Source organism: Protobothrops mucrosquamatus, unplaced genomic scaffold (assembly GCF_001527695.2).
Source record: "Protobothrops mucrosquamatus isolate PMUCROS unplaced genomic scaffold, P.Mucros_1.0 scaffold60, whole genome shotgun sequence".
In the NCBI taxonomy this organism is placed as follows: domain Eukaryota; kingdom Metazoa; phylum Chordata; class Lepidosauria; order Squamata; family Viperidae; genus Protobothrops; species Protobothrops mucrosquamatus.
Window position 1 is genome coordinate 512,678 of NW_015386439.1, and position 15,871 is coordinate 528,548.

General features: G+C 58.4%; 2 protein-coding genes across 2 annotated transcripts; one reads left to right on the forward strand and one right to left on the reverse strand.

Moving 5' to 3' along the window:
* Window positions 1–289: 289 nt before the first annotated feature.
* Window positions 290–4,479, reverse strand: NDE1 (nudE neurodevelopment protein 1). Its single transcript, XM_015812004.1, has 8 exons — window positions 4,394–4,479; window positions 4,070–4,223; window positions 2,886–3,034; window positions 2,612–2,748; window positions 2,113–2,292; window positions 1,618–1,709; window positions 1,357–1,493; window positions 290–383 (listed from the first exon to the last, which is right to left on the reverse strand). The coding sequence occupies exons 1-8, from the start codon at window positions 4,477–4,479 to the stop codon at window positions 290–292; spliced, it is 1,029 nt and encodes a 342-aa protein (XP_015667490.1).
* A 9,837-nt stretch (window positions 4,480–14,316) lies between these two features.
* On the forward strand, window positions 14,317–15,360 carry SOCS1 (suppressor of cytokine signaling 1). The gene has a single exon (XM_015812005.1). The coding sequence runs from the start codon at window positions 14,317–14,319 to the stop codon at window positions 14,923–14,925; it is 609 nt and encodes a 202-aa protein (XP_015667491.1). The 3' UTR covers window positions 14,926–15,360.
* The last annotated feature ends 511 nt before the right edge of the window (window positions 15,361–15,871 follow it).

The window sequence follows — 15,871 nt, forward strand, 5'->3', positions numbered from 1 at the left end:
CGTTCAAGGGCCTTTGGGGGCCCCATTGGAGGCAGGAAGGCAGCCAGGCCAGGGGCCCGAGGCGGGGGGGCCTCTTCTCTCCCTGGAAAGGAAAGCAGAACCTCCCAGCTGGACAAAGAAAACCGGCCTCCGGCTCTCCTGCGAGGCTCTTCACGTGGCCCTTCAGCCTGCTGGGAGCCAAGACGGCCTCTCTCTTCCTCCGGACACAGCCAGCTTTCCTCGCTGCTCTCCCGTTGCAGGTGAGCAGCCATTACCGGCTGCCAGAGAAGCGGGCTGGCCCCAGAGTCCCTCAGAAAAGCATCTGGGCTGCCCTCTGTGCTGGAAGGCCCGCCGGCCCTGCAAGGTTGGACGGCCGCGTGCCTAAATCCAGTCGCTTGGCCAGCCTGTGGAGTCAGAAGGGGTCATTGGCCTCGGAACCTGCGAGGGGCTGAGAGTGCTGACAGTGGGGGAGTCGAGCGAGGGAAGGCCCCGACTCACCGCAGACGAGGAAGAAGTTAGAGGGGGCCACACGCTCCTGGGTCAGAAGAGCCGGTCCCAGGCAAGGAGTCACCAACTTTCCTACCCCAGGAAGGCCAGTTCCCCTCTTGGGGCTCCAGGATTCACGCTCTCCTTCCCCAATTTCATATCACCCAACCTGGCCCCCTCCAACTTGGTGGGGAGAGCCACTCCCAGTTTCCGGCCACTCTGGAGGGCACAGGTGGCAGAAGGCCATAGGCATGGGCAGCTTCCCTCCCTGTTCTCCTAGAAACCGTGCTGTTGGGCTTCTCCCTTGCCCACTCTGGGGCTTCCCCCAAGGCTTGCAGATGCCAGCCAGACTGACCTTGGGGCCCGATCCAGCAGGGCACTTACCAGCTGGGATTGGTACATTTGAGCAAAGGGCCAAAGTCTTTAAATAAAAAGAATGTGGGAGAGATTTACTCCACCTGGGTAAAAGCTCTGGGGCAAAGCACGGGCTCTGCTAACATTGGGGGACAAACGTTGAATGAAGTGCCAACCCAGCTTTGGAGGAGTCTCTCCTTTTCTCTGGGCTTCTTCCGCCACGGCCCTCCGCTCGCCTCACAATCTGGGTATGTTCCGAGCCAACAAAGGCAGCCCCTCTGCTGGCACCGGGAATGCCCACTTTTTCATAAACAGGCGGAGAAAACTGTGCTTGCGAGGCATGGATGACGCCCATTCGATTCCAGCACAACATCCAGAGGACACCGAGCTGAGCAAGAGCCTCCACGGAGCCCTCTCTGGGGTGAAGGCCTCCGGCCACTTCTTGTGGCTCACCGCCTTTAGAACAACACCGACACGTGATTTCTGCAGTTTCCCCCCACCCACCCCTGCAGGGAGGAAGGTTTCCTGTGGACTCACCCCTGGGGCACGTGGGGGCCGCTCAGACGCCTCTCATACACGTCCCTGCCCAAGTAGGGAGGGGGCGGTGCTGGGCTTCGGTACGGGGTCTGGTCATAGACGAAGTTTCGGCAGGAGGCCAGCTTGGATTCCAGCGCCTACAAGCAAAGACCGTGGCTGGGTCAGCCCTGGGGAACTCGGGCGTGGATCCCACTGTTTGATTAGGGATGGAAGGCAAACCCAGCTTTTCCACTTGTTCCTCTCAAATGCCCCAAGACTCACCCCGACTTTCCGCAGGAGGTCCCCCACAATGTTCAGTGCTGATATCCGCGCGGCTGGCGTAAGTGGCGTTCCACTGGATCCATTCTCAAAACCTTGGTTAAAAAAGATGCTTTATTTGCAAAGTGAATGCAGCGTGGATTTTAGACCTTTTCAAATATCTTCTTCCTGAACTGATTTTGTAATAGGACTTGGGGCTTTTCTATCCTGACTCAGTTCTAGGCCATCAGTGACTCCAGCCACCTTCCCCACTAGGAGAAAGACACTGGGCATACTGGGGCCTGATGTGCAGCCACTTCTTCCTCTTCCTCACCAGGGGGTGCTGTTGCTTCACAGACTCTACTGGGCAAGTGAAAAGAAAATGTTTTTGTCTTTGTGTGTGTGTGTGTGTGTGTGTGTGTGTGTGAGAGAGAGAGAGAGAGAGAGAGAGAGAGAGAGAGAGAGAGAGAGAGAGAGAGAGAGAGAGAGAGAGAGAGAGAGAGAGAGAGATCTGTTCACCTCTTCTGAAGGCTCCTGGGGTACTAAATCCATTGCTGGGCCCCTGGGGGATTGCAGGGGTCGATGGCCTGGGGGAGGTGGCTCGCATGCCTGTGTCCATCCGTCCAGCTTCTGAGGAGCCCTCCACTGAGACCTTCGGCTTCTCCTGCTTCTGCTGCACGGCCAGCTCTTGGCGCAAATCTAGGGGTCGAAAGCAGCTCAAGGGTGAGACGGCCCTGCCTGCCCTGCCCCTCTGGGCCAAGGCACCCCAAAGGGCTCCGAAGCGCAGAGAGGTGGCCAGGGAAGAGCGTGCAGCAGATTCAGGAGGAAAACGCCCTCTGTCGGCTGGGTCCCAACCCTCCCTTCCGCCACTGGCAGTCACAGGGGGCGTGGCGCCTGCCTTGCTCCTCTTCCCTCTCCGACATTTCTTCTTTAATGCTGTGCCAACCCCGGGGGCTCCTTTAGATGAAGCAGAGAGAGGTTGGGGAAGCCCCACAGTGTGGAATGAAGCTCTGCCCACCTCTGGCTTCGTCCTTCAGCCGCTGCACTGACTCCAGGAGGCTCTCCTTCTCGTCCAGCTCGCTCTCCAGGAAGGCGTTGCGCTCGATGGCCTGGTTCAGCCGCTGCTCAAAGTCCTCCAGGGACATGATGGTGGCTCTGCACAGAGCCCGGGCACAGCGTCAGCCAGGCATGGAGCTAGGGGAGTCCTGCCTGAGGAAGCTGGGCCCCGTGGCCCCGGAGGGTCCTTGGGGAAGCTCCGGGGCTCTAAACCTTGCCCCCTCCACCCAGGGTACCTCTTGGCCCTCTCCAGGTCGTCGTTGCACTGCTCCAGTTCCCGGATGTACTTCTGCAGCTGGTCCCGGGCGCCCCTCGCCTGGCCCAGCTCCTCCTCCAGGGCTGAGATCTGCCGGTCCCCGTCGGCGTGTTGGCTGGCAATCCTCTCCTAGCCCCAAACAATCACGCAGAACAAATGCCACTCGCACAGCCCTGCTGCCCATGCTGGGTGTGCACTGCGCCAGATGGCCTTTGCCCCCCCGCACCCTTGCGTGGCTGCCCCCCCCAAATAGGGCTCTGAACGCCAACGCTGCCCCGGATAGGCAGTCCCCGGCCTCGGCTCAGGTCTTTGCCACCCGCCCAGTGCTCCATGCCAGCACAGCCGCCTGGTAGCTTCAATGGGCCTCTGTTCCAGCAGTGCTACCGGGGGGGGGGGGCAGGGAGGGCATGGATGAATGACCCAATTGTCAAAATGGCTTTCCCTGTCCGAGAGCTGCTTCATCAGGTGACAGACTGTGGGATCACAACATTAAAAACAGGACCCCGAGCACTTGAGGGTCACCAGGGGTGGTGTCCCTTTTCCCTTCCCTTCATGTTTGCTGAGCCTCACATTATCTGCCGCCCTTCTTCCACCCTCCCCCCCCCAGAAACGGCCAATTTCCCCCTGGCCAAATTCTGCCAACATCCTGAGAGGGCAGAAGAGGGTGAAGAGAGGGCAGAACTCACCCGGCTGAGGCCGAGATGCCCATGTTTGCATGTTTAGATGCCCCTGAAAGGCCAGCATTGGCAAGGCCCAACCTGGATCCCCATTACCCACCCACCCTGTGTAAATGCATGGGTGACCTACGTATAAACGCCCCTGACTGAAAAATAAATCTCAGGCACACACCACCCCTGCAAGGTGGGCCCCCTGCCTCACCCAGTTCGCTTGTCAGGCAGCCCTGCAGCCGTCCTTCCCTGGTCTGCCCACCCACGGCCGAGTTCCTCTCCTCCTCCAGCTGCTCCCCTCATCCAGTAGAAACTCAGGACCTCAAAAAAGATGCTCCCCCATGGCCAGGATGGCCTTTGCAGGACCGACCCAAATCGGCTCCAGCCCCTCTCACAGGTGATGCAGGGACTCCCCCCACCCGGCCCGTCTGGCTAGCTCTCCTCCTCGATTGCCAAGGGGTCTGGCACCCCGGAGCGCCCCCGACCCCCTCCTCACCTTGACCGTCTCCACCTCCATCTGCAGTCGGGCGTTCTCCGAGAGCAGGTCCCGGTTTCGAGTCTCCAGCTGCTGCAGCTGCATCTCCAGCTCGGCTTCGTACTCACGGCTGCCCTCTTGGAACTCACGCAGCTCCTCCTGGGCGCTCTCCACACTGAGGGCAAAGCGGGGTAGGAGCCGGCCATGCCAATCACGAGGCTGACCCCGGCCAAGGAACCGGGCAGGTTGCCCCCCACATCTGCTGGCACCCTGGCCTCCCCACGCCTGCCGAAGGCTCAAAAGTGCCGCTGCTCAGCGGCCGAGAAGCCGTAGGGGGAGGCTTACCACTGCTTGTATTTGCCGGAGAGCTCCTTCCAGTAGCCGATCTCCCCCCCTGCACAATCGAAGGGGCTCCTTTCGGGGTCAGCCATGGTAGAAGCCGCCTGGCATGATCTTCCTGCGAGTGGGGGAGGGGAGAGAATCGGGAGCGGGTTGGTTGCAGAGCCCACCGCACGTCTGACCGGACCAGCCATGCAGGATGATATCCCTCCCGGGATCCAGGCCCCGAAACAGCGTTGAAGTTCACTCCAGAACTCTACATACGCTCAGGAGACCTGCCCTCTTTCTGGTGTCAGAAGAAGAGACCCAGCCAAGAACGAACTCTTTTGGGAGACGGCTGGAGACAGTCCTGCCCCACCCAGAGACTTTTGACGAGGGAGACCGAAAGAGGCCTAGAGATGCCCACCCATTTCCTTATAAAATGGCAGGCACACCTGTCTCTGCAACCCCAGCGGGCCCCTGAGCCACTGAAGCCCGGCAGGGGACGATGGGGAAAGCTCTGAGCATCTTCTGTGAGTTAACCACAGATGGAGTTTCTAACCAGGCACTGAAAGTCATGCAGAAATTACTGTGAATTTTCACTTGGGTGCCTCAAAAATGATCTTATTCATTTCTGAATTGTTTTAAATAAAGATACGCTTTTAAAGAAAAATAAAGGCACTCATGGAAAGCAGGCCAGAGTGGAACTTTGGAAAGAAGAAACACATTTGGGATTGTGGTTGGTCTGAGCACTCATAATCTTGCTAAATTAAAGGGCGCATTTAATAAATCTCTGGCTGCTCCTTCATCGTCTCTGCTGTCGAGTTGCTGAGCCAAAGAAAGAGGCCCAGCTGCTGGGACGCCATAAGCAGAGCTGGAAGGAGCCAGGCTGGGGGCGGCTTGGCCGGGGGGGGGGCCAAACGGGCAAGTGAGGCGAGAGAGCTGGGCCAGGCCCAGAGGGCCTCTGGCCTGCTTCCTTCGCTGCCCTCAAGAGGGGCCGAGGGACCGGATCCTGGGGGCCGCTTTGCAAGCTGAGCTGTCATGCCAGGAGGCTCAGAGGAGGCCCCAGAGCCGGGCATTCGAACTGGGAAGGGGTGAGGCTGCCCCCCTCTCCCTCTGCGGCACAGGGCTGGACGTCAAGGTCTCTCCCCATCTTTCGGGCCCCACAGGTTGCCTCTTCCTCAGGACACGCTCAACTCTGAGCGAGGGGGCGGAGGGGGGCTGCATCCTCTGCTGGCGGAATGCGCTTTTGCTCCCATCAAATCTTCACGGCATGGATTTTAAAACAGATTTGACAGTTTCTCTGGATTTATTTTTATTCTGCATGTGGATTAATTTAATGATAAGCCTGTTGCCATTGGAACCTCCTTAGACTTTGCTCCAAAATATGATTCAGAGGTAAAAGGAAATGTTTTACTCCTACATGCAGATAGTTTACTACACGTCCGCTGCCAGAAGGCCTGCGTGGCCCTGAAGGGGTCTCCAGGGGTCTCTGGCCAAGGGGGAAAGGCCCCTGCAGGAGTGGCCCTTCAGGTCTGAAACTGGCCGGAGAAACAGAGGCACCAGGAGCCAGAAGAGCCAGTCAGGAACTGGAGGGCGGAGGGAGCCAAGTCAGCCCAAGACAACCTCACAGCCATCCTTGGCACTGCTCTGAACCAGCCCCCCCCCGCCATTCCTTCCCCAAACGGCCCCAGGGGAGGGGGTCAGTGCCGTCACCGGAAGAGCTTCGACCAACTGCTACACACGGGTCGGTGGGCATTAAGTTGCAAAGCGCTGCCAAGCAGTACGGGGGGGGGGTCGCCCAGAGGAGGGTCCACGAGAGTGAGGTCACTTCCCCAAACGCTGCTTACTCTCGCCCCGCCTGGTGCCAGCAGCCAGGACATCTGGCAGGCCCGGGTCTCTTTCGCGGGTTACTTTCCCACCGGCTCGCCAAGCTGCGCTGGGGCTGGCCGTGGATTGCACCCGTCTGCAAGGGCTCGGGGGGGGGGCGGAAGGACCATAGCAGAAGAGCCCCCCCGGGCAAGCTGGGTTCGGAGAGCCCTCCTCGCTCTCAGGCACACGAGACCGGCCCCACGCACGGAGTTTACCTATCCGGCTAAGGGGCCAAGGCGAGCTCCCCTGCGGCGAAGGGGAGCCCTGAAATGCGACCCCCTCTGCCTCTCAAGCCCCCCTCCCCCCGGGGCAGTGGGAAGGGCGGCCGGGAGACCCTCCTCGTGCACGGCGAGGGGCGGCTGGCTGGCTCGCTCGGGGATCCTGTCGCCTCCCGGCCCCGAAGCTTCCCCCCCCCCGCGCCCGTTTCTTCGCCCGCCGCCACTCACCCTGCCCGCAGCCAGGAGGAGACGCCGCCGCCGCCGCCCCGCTCAACTGGCAACTCTCGTCCCGTCCGAAACAACACAGGCAGCCTCTGCGCGGCCTCCCATTGGCTGCCGGTCACGCGACTCTGCCGCGCTCCTCCAATCGGTGCGGGCCGATGGAACGTTGAAACTTTTGTATCTTTTCTGGCTTTCCCTTTTTTCCTCAATGGGGGAGGCGCGCGCGCGCGCGCGGCGGACGGGGGGGGGGAGAGTTGTTGGAAGCAGCCGGCAACCGCCGCGCCTCCCTCCCCACCCGGGAACCACACCCAGCCCCGCGGGCCCCCTCGCATCAGCCGCTGACCCCGATGCTCAGTAGCCCAGCCAGTCAGGTGGTTCCCACGCCCAACCCTTGGCCCTGCTCGACCAGATTGATAGGATTTGTAGTACCCAATGCCGGCGGAGGATGCCCAGACAAATTCTTCATCGCTTTGCTCGCCGGGCTGATTAACTCAGCCCTTCTGTGAAACCCCCCAAAATTCCTGCTCTCAGTTAAGGTGGTGTCCTAATTCACGGTTCTCTTCTTCCTTGTAAATCAGGATCCTAATAACCTGGCAATTAAAACTGAGGCTCTTCCTGTTTGCCAGAATGCAGCATCTCACCCCCAGCCTTCCTGCCCCATTTGCCCTTCAGGGGCCCTTAAGGACACACAGGCCGGGAAAGCTGGGAGGGGGGGGGAGATCCTGGGCTCTCTCAAACTGCTGTCCCCGTTCAGAAGAATCTCACTGTGTGAAGGGGAGACCCGATTGTTCTCTCCTTGGCATGGGATGGGGGGGGGATGTGGGCAAAGACCTCTTTGGGCAAGGGGTCTCTGAGCCAAAGTACAGAAGGAGGTCATTGAAGACATTCCCACATGCAAAACTGAGGTGGATTTGCCAGCTTGCATGGACACAGGCAGAAAAGCCAGTTGTCTAATTTTAGCCTTGCGTGGGCGTTGCAGTCAAGATTAAACCCATGTTTCATCCCATTAAGGTCTGATGAGTTCACGTTCCTTCTTGAAATCTAATTGTCTTAAAACATTGAAAGGCTGGTTTATTCATACCAAGATGTTCCTCCCACAGCCACCCACTTCCTTTCTTTGGCCTGGAAAGATTTTTGGTTCCAAATAGGGCTGCGTGGATTTAGTGCCCCTCCCCCTCGGGCCCAGCTGGGGGGCTTGCAGTTTGGCCTGCGGAGCTCACCCCTTCTGGCCTCACCTTTGCTGAGGTGCTCAGTTCAGGTGCAGAAAGGGGCTTTTGCCTCACCATCCTCCTCCTAACCTGCTAGCTAGTCCCACAGCTCTCAAGCTGGGTGGGTCCAATATGGGCAAAAGGAAAAGGATGGGGGGGGGGGACTCCAGACTCCTTTCTTGGTGCACAAAAAACTAGCAGGAGCCGAGCAACAGCAACAGGGCTGCTTTCAGGGGTCTTTCCTTGCCCCCTACTTAGCCAGGCAGCCTGGCATCTCTGGGACCAGACCCTCCACTTCCATGAAGGCAGGGTGGCAAGTTTTTTTTTCTTTTCTTTTCTTTTCTTTTCTTTCCTTCTTTCTTTCTTTTTCTTTCTTTCTTTTTCTTTCTTTCTTTTTCTTTCTTTCTTTCTTTCTCTTTCTTTTTCTTTGTTTCTTTCTTTTTCTTTCTTTCTTTCTTTTTCTTCCTTCCTTCCTTCAGCAGAAAATGCACCAAGAAAGGAGGGAGGGTGAACAAGGCTGCCTTCCAAGGCAGGAGCATTCCTTGAAACAGAACCAGCTGACAGACAGGAGGAGACAGGTCATTAATGGTGACCCTGAGCTGGCTGGAGGACAAGGAGAGGCAGATGAGAGAGGAGCTGATCTACGGTGCAGCCTCAGCTCCGGCCCTTCTCGCCAAGCCCCCACCGACCAGCCTTAGATTCCCAAGGGAGAAAGACTGTTGCGAAAGTGTCGGCCGGGAGGGGGCAGCAGCCTACAAAAGTGCCTCTTTTGATACTCTGAATTTCTTTGGAAGCTGAGTAATCTTTGTACCGCTGCTGCTTTGGTAATTTCTGCCTCCTGTCTATATACAACCGCTCTTCCTCAGAAGCAGAGTCACAAATAAGCAAATTAACGTAACTGCTTTCCCATTTCCTTCTCTACAGCAAACCCTCAGCAATGTATGTGGGCTCAAAAAGTCCACATCTCCTAAGCATACTGATGCACTCCAAATCCATTGGGGATGTCCATTTTGCTCTCTGAATTCATGGCAACCTAACCCTAGATGGGTTTGCCCCCCAGTGGGATTTTCCCATGTTTTTTTACCAGGGAAGGCAGATAGGGCAGGGCCAAAAAGTCAACACCCTCCTAAGCACACTGACACGTTCCGAATCTGTTGGCGATGTCCATTTTGCTCTCCAAATTCATGACAACCTAACCCTAAGTAGATCTGCCCCCCCCCGGGGACACCTGCTTTCTGCTAACCACATGTGGCCACACAAGTGGTGACTGTGTGGGGCATGAATTGCATGGAGGTTGGTGGCCAAAAGAGCCACCTGGCAAAAGACGCCCATCTTTGCAAGCTTCCACTGCTGGGCTCTGCTTTTTTCCTCCATTTGGACCCCACACTTTTCTCCCCCCCTTCTGAGTCTCTGGGGGGGCGGAGAAACCCCCTTTGCGGTAAGTACTGAACGGCTGGATTTATCCATGGCATTCAGTTGTGCTCGCCCAGAGGATCCCCCTGGTCAGAAGCAGTCTATCCCTCCAAGGCAACCATGACCTGGCCACCTCTTGGCTTTGTGGTGGACAGAGGACCACAGGTCTGTCCAGGGTTTCCTCAGGTTTGAGAGTTTCCAAGCTTTTTCTTGGAAGGAGCCCCCAGGCGATCCTCCCCCCTCCTCTTCCATCTTTCTCCACCTGGCCGGACCGCAAGGTCCACCACCTCCACCCCTGGCTGGGCCGTGACCTAAGAGGGACCAGGAACCACTTCCCGTGAGAGAGATTTGCCTCAGGGAGACCACCACCACCTCTTTTCCGAGGAAAACCTGCCCGGGTCCTCAACGCAGAGCCGTCCCCACCAAGGAAGTGGGAGCTCCGTGGAATTCTGGGACTTGCAGGCGCCCCCTCTGCCAGGGAGCTCATCTTTGTCACTTTCATCTCTGCGTGGTTCGGTTTCCCTGAAATCAACCTTTTCAGAAAAGAAGACAGAAACCGCAGTTTCAGTCTTTCTGGAGGATCAGAAACCGGCTTCAGGAAACAGAACTGACTTTGATGCTGGTAAGCGCAGCACCCTGAAAGTCTAGATTTCTGCTGAAGCGCCTCCCACAAGAAAAGCGAAGGTTCCTTTTTTAAAATTAAAAAAAAAAGAATCTCTACGGCAGGTTGTGTTGCAAACCTCTGCCCAGAGCATCTGGGCCCTTGCCTCGCTGTAAGTGAGACCGAGCTGGTCCACTAGTCAGACTTTAACAGGTGCTGATTTTCCCAGCCTGGGAACATGACCTGTTGCAATCCTGCCTGTTCAGAGCCATTTAAACTAAAAGGTGAACTCAAGCCAGCGACCTCTCAGGAGAAGATAAATTTCCGAGGCTCCTTTGAAAAATAGTTGCTTTTTAAAAGTTGGAGGCTCAGATCTGTAGGCAGAAAATTTGTTTTTACAGAGCGCTTTGCTTGTGCAAACAAACACAGGAAGACACAAGCAGCCCCCAAACCCATATTAAAGCTGGCCCGAGCATCCTTGCCAATCATACCCCAAGATCTGGAGATCCTGTAAGACTCTCATGTGAAAAGAGTAGTAAAAGCTGCAGGCCTCAGCCCAGTTTGCCAGAGGGCTGTGGAAGCCAAGATTCATGGCTTAAGAGTGGCAAGCAATCCAGTGGTTCTCTGGAAGTCCTGTAGATGTCAGGAAGCAAAAGTTATAGCCTCTTTCCAGGAAAACAAAAGTAACATCCGGCTTTCATTCTCCGATGATTTATCTCAACCTGATCAGCTTCTAATGGGATTTCCAAAAAAAGACCTTATTAGAATCTGGGACAGTGAGAAATGCAAGCAAGGGTTTTTCCTGGAAAGAGTCTTGTAAGAGGGAGGGAGGGGCAGGGGAGGGAGGGAGAGGGAGGGAGAGAGAGAGAGAGGCAGGAAATGGGGGCATTTACTGAGAAGCAGGAGACCTGCTATGTTCCCAGTTGTGGACACATGGGGGAGGCAGATTCCCTGGGCCCGATTCCCCCCCCTTACTAAAAGCAGCAGTGGACTATGGGACACTCCTGCCAGAATCTCCTGCTCTATTTCATTGCTCTGCTGGCCCCCTCCCAGAGAAAGTGAGGAGAGGCAGGAGGGCTATTCCCTGTTAATACTATTTGGAGAATATTTCAATACCCAGCCCAACCTCAGTTTTTATGAAAAAAATCTCTTTTGCTCTTTCAGCTGCTGCAGAAGCCACCCTCTGCTGGAAACTGCAGGACAGCGAGGAAGCCCCCTACTCCAGACCCCTGGGAGGGAAGGGGGCTGCCCATCAGCTGCTGGCCCTCCGAACAAGCTCTCTGCAGGACAGCCTTCAATTGGCGTGCATTGGGTGGCCTTATTCTCCAATAAATTTGTATTGATTTATTAATCAAATTTGTGATCTCCCCAGAAGCGACGGTGGGTGGTTTGTAAAAGCACTGGAACCGCCCAGCTTTCTGTAAAGAATTCGGTGTTAACAGGAAGTGGCTTTTCCAGGCTGGAGTCCCTGATGCAATGTCTCACTTTTGGGTTCCCGTGAAAAACACGCACTTGTGGCCAAGAACCACCTGGGTTCTTTGGAACTGTGGCTCCTTCACCTGGTCCAGCGGCAGCCAATGCCGCCCCGAATTGCCTCCCCTCCCCTCCCGACCTCCGACCCCAGGACATCTTGTCCCGCTCCGGCTGCCAAGTCAGCGGTGACTCCTGTCGCGTCCCGGGGGGGGGGGGAGGTAGAAAAGGAAAGGAAAAGTCGCCCAGAGAGGCAGCTGATGGCCGGGCACGTGTTTTCTGAGAAGCGGGCCGGGAGAGGAGAAACGAGCTTTGCTCAGAATCAACAGAGCGCTTATCTGGAAAGGGCGCCGCCGCCGCCGCCGCCGCAAAGAGGGAGGGGGAGGCGGTGGACGCTTCGGGCCACTTCGGGCCCACCGAGCCCCCTCTGCCTCGCCTGCTCCGGGAGGGGGGGGGTGAGGGAAGACCACGACGAACAGGTCGCGCCAGTCCGCCCGGGTTGGCGTCTGTGGCCAGATCCCAGCGCAGGAGGGGCCCCGGGGGGGGGGGGGGGGGGGGGGTCGCTGTTCTGGTCCAGCTGCGAAGAGGTCCAGAGTCCTGTCGGCCCTTCCACGGCCTCCTCCGGGCGCAAAGACTGGGGGCTCCGGGACGGGGTGTTGGGGGTCCCTGTTCCGTCTCAGCTGCAACGGCGGCCTTTTCTTCAGGGGCGGCTGTGCAGGCAGAGGAGGGAGGCGGGGGGGGGGTCCCGCGAGGAGTCCTGCTTTCCCTTTCTTTTCCCGGGAAATGCCCGCTTTCCTGGAGCTGCCGCAGCTCGAGAGCTGCCTAGGCGGCCCGACGCGCCCTCCCCCCCCCTCCCTCCGCGCCGAAGAGGGAAAGCGAAAGTGGCGGGGGGCGGGGCCTGCCAGGCTATGAAAAGCCCCCGCCAGGGCCGGGCCCGCAGACGGGCGTTGGGCGCCGCGCCGAGGGCAGCAGCANCGGCGGCGGCGAAGAGAAGGCGGCGGCGGCGGCCGAGGCCCGGCCTTGAGCAGCCCCGCCGCGTCCCCGCTCCGGCCTCGCAGCTCCGGGCGGGGAAGGCCGGACAGAGACGCCGAGGCGGCCGAGGTAAGAGCCTCCTGGGGCTCGCGGGGCCTCTCCGGGACGCCCCGCGGACTGCGGCGGGATCGGGCGCCGAGCAGCCCGGCCTCTTCGCTCCGGGGAAGGGCGGACGCCCCCAGCGCGGTGGAGCAACTGGCAGGGGCGGCGGCTTTGCCCGCCCTCCGCCTCGTCCTGGCGCGCCCCTCTCCCGGGCAGGGGCCCCTTTCCGCGCTCTACAGGCGAGAACACGGCGCTCCCGACGCCCGCGGCTTTGTCTCCCTCGGCCTCCCCCTGCCTGCCTGCCCCCCCGCGCCTCCTTTCGCCGCCCTCCCCCCCACGTGCGGGGCGCTTCGTCGCCCAGCGTCCCCCCAAGGGCTGGCCTGCGCGGGGCTTCCCTCCGGCCCAGCCGCTGCGGGGTCTTGCGGGCCCCGTGCCGGCCTTGCCCGGAGCGAGCGCGGGGCCCCCGGAGCGTCCACCTGGGGCGGGCGCTTCAGGGCTCCCCCCCCCGGTCTCCTTGGTTGGTTGAAGGAAGAGAACTCCTCCAGTTGGTCCCGATCTTGACGTTGCTCCCATAAAACGCGACTCCCTTTATACAGCCTGCCGGCTCTGGTCGGCACGCCGATGGGGCTGGGGTGGGTTGCTGTTCCCGCCTAACCTTTAGGGGCTTTTCCGGCTCTCCTGCGCTTGGCAGAGACCCAAACGCAGGAAGCCAGAGGCTCGAGGCAGAAGTCCAGCATCCCTCAGCCCAGGAGGTGGCAACTCTCCCCTCCTCCTCCGCCTCTCTCAGTTCCACACTTCTCAGGAAAGTCGCTGAAGGAGCTGTGGGGGCAACTCCTTATTTTATTTATTAAATTTATACGCTGCCCATCTCGCTTACCAGAATGACTGGCCCTCCCTTAAGAGCACTGCATTCTCAGTGGCCCCCTTCGGACAACCCCCTCCTGCCCCCATCTGGATCACCCCCTTTGAAGGGCCACCAGCTTGATGAAGAAAGAGCAACTGAGCAACATTTTAAGGGTTCGCCTCTAAATGGAGGCTGATCTGCTTGAAGATCCCTGGGGGAGGGGCTGCAGAGCAAGGGAAGGGGAAGGGGCTGCTGGAGATCTCAGATTACTCAGGCATTTGGCAAGCAGACAAGCCACAAAGAAGGTTTGATTCTCAGGAAAGGAGAGCATTGGGGGATTTAGGCCTGAGTGTTAACAAATTCTTGTACTCTTTTAGGGTGGACTTTCCCACCCACTGAGCTTCCAGAGAGAGGGAGAGAAGAGATCGGGCACAATCTGCCTGGACAGTTCTGCACAGACTTTGTGGGGGGGGGGGCTGTCACTGTGCCAGGAACACCTCTTCTGTTCCAGGCATCACTCAGAGAGCTGAGATTCTAGCTGATGAGCCTTCCCTCCTTCTCGTAACCATTCAAACTAAAACCAGAACGGGAGGGGGGAGGAGTGTAGCTGCACATCTCAGTGTGGTGAGGGAGGGGAGGCCGAAAATACCTTCCTGTGAAGGTTGGTCTTTCGCTCTGCCTCGGTTCCTGGAGAGAAGCAGCAGAGTTGGTTGGACCATCTGAAGGGAAAGGCGTGCAGCTGAGCTGGCGGTTCCTGTCAATGGGCCTCTGTGGCCGGGAGGGGGAAACCACGCCTTTGTCTGGGGCTCCTCACTTTCCGGCAGAAGCAGCCCTGCGTTGGGTTTGCCTGGCAGAGGTTCGGTTCTGGCACCACGATGGATGTTTCTCTTTGTTTCCTTTGACCTGCCGTGGGTGGATCCTAACCGACCTTTTCTTGTTTCTCTGATTTGCAGGAGAACCTCAACACAGCAGCCCCCCCTTGGCCCCCCAAGCGATGGGAGGCAGCTCCAGTGGGTCTCGGTTGTAGGATGGTAGCACACAGCAGCGTAACGCCTGAGAATGGGATTGCAGTGGAGCTGAGAGGCCGGCTTCAGCCCTCCGTCCGGGCCGCTCTGCAGGTCCGGCCCCCCCACGGCACGGTGCAAGCCCCGCGGGACACCCACTTCCACACCTTCCGCTCCCAGGAGGACTTTGGGATCATCGTCCGCACTAGCGCCTTGCTGGAGAAGTGTGGCTTCTACTGGGGTCCCCTGTCGGTCAGCGCTGCTCACGAGAAACTGAAGGGCGAGCTGGTGGGGACCTTCCTCCTCCGCGACAGCCGGCAAAAAAATTGCTTCTTCACCGTTAGCGTTAAGACGGCCTCCGGGCCCACCAGCGTCCGTGTCCTCTTCCAGTCCGGTCACTTCAGCCTGGAGGGCAGCAAAGAGGCCTTTGATTGCCTCTTCAAACTGCTGGAACATTACGTCAACTCGCCCCGGAAGGTCCTGGTCGCCCCACTACACAAAGAGCGCCTGCGGTCGCTGCAGGACCTCTGCCGCAAAAACATTGTGGCGACTTTTGGGAGGGAGAATTTGCCACACATCCCACTCAATCCGGTCCTGAAGACATACCTGGAGTCCTTCCCCTTTAAATTGTGAGCGGAGGGAGCATTACGCCAGTGGATGCGCCTGAGGTGCTGGAAGTGGTGCCTTGGTGGTGTGCAATCCAGGGAGCCAATTGTGCCCTGGGAGTGGTGGGGGAAACGGAGTCCCCGCAGTGGCGAACCGCAGGTGGCGCAGAGGCTGCCTGGGGCACTGGGCGTTGCGTCGCTGGGTGAAGACGCGAAGCAGACCCGTGGCTGGATTGTTGTACAAGCCTAAGCACCGTCATGAGCGCATCTCAATTCTGTAGCAGTTCTATTGAATTTGAACACTTGACTACCGATGTTTACACAACCAATGGACTGTTTGCACAAACTGAGGCCCTCAGAAGCCTTGTCAGTCATTTTCTGCTATGCAGAAACACTTTTGTTACTTTATATCTATTTTTTCTAAAAGCTAATAATAAACCTTATTATAAAGGTTCTTTTTCTAAGAAAAAAAAGACAACGCTTTCTCTGGTCTTTATGTACTGGGATTCGGAGATGGTTGGTGAGGAAAAGGAGAAAGGGTGGATGGATCCCCCACCAAGTCCTCGCCTGGGCTTCACACTGGATCCCTCTCTGCCTCAAAGGGATCTCTGCCAGGAATCCCCGTCCCTCCAGAACCCAGCCAAGCCCCCCCCCCCGTGAAGGTTCACTTGGGCCCTCCTGCAGGGAAGCCCCCATGGTCGGGATGGACAGTGGACCCTGCGTTGCCCAGGGGCTTCTGGGTACTTCCCAGACACCTCTCCTGAGACCTGTCCCCCCTTTGGGATCACAAAAGCGAGTTCTGAAGGGGCAGGGCCAACCCACCTCCCGGCTCAGGGGAGTGTGTGTGCGCACGGGGGCAGTGTAGTTGTGGAAAGGGGGAAAGAGCCGCCTTCTCCCTGGGCTCCAAGGGCTGGGAAGTCGGCTTGAGGGCCTGGCAGGGATCCTGCCTTGCTCGGCAGGAGGGGGAGCACGGA

Coding starts and splice junctions, on each gene's coding strand:
- NDE1 (XM_015812004.1), bottom strand. CDS start 4,479: ATGGCTGACCCCGAAAGGAGCCCCTTCGATTGTGCAGGGGGGGAGATC. Junction 2,749..2,885: donor GACCTGGAGAGGGCCAAGAG/GTACCCTGGGTG, acceptor GGCTCTGTGCAG/AGCCACCATCATGTCCCTGG. Junction 1,494..1,617: donor ACCTCCTGCGGAAAGTCGGG/GTGAGTCTTGGG, acceptor CTTTGCTTGTAG/GCGCTGGAATCCAAGCTGGC.
- SOCS1 (XM_015812005.1), top strand. CDS start 14,317: ATGGTAGCACACAGCAGCGTAACGCCTGAGAATGGGATTGCAGTGGAG.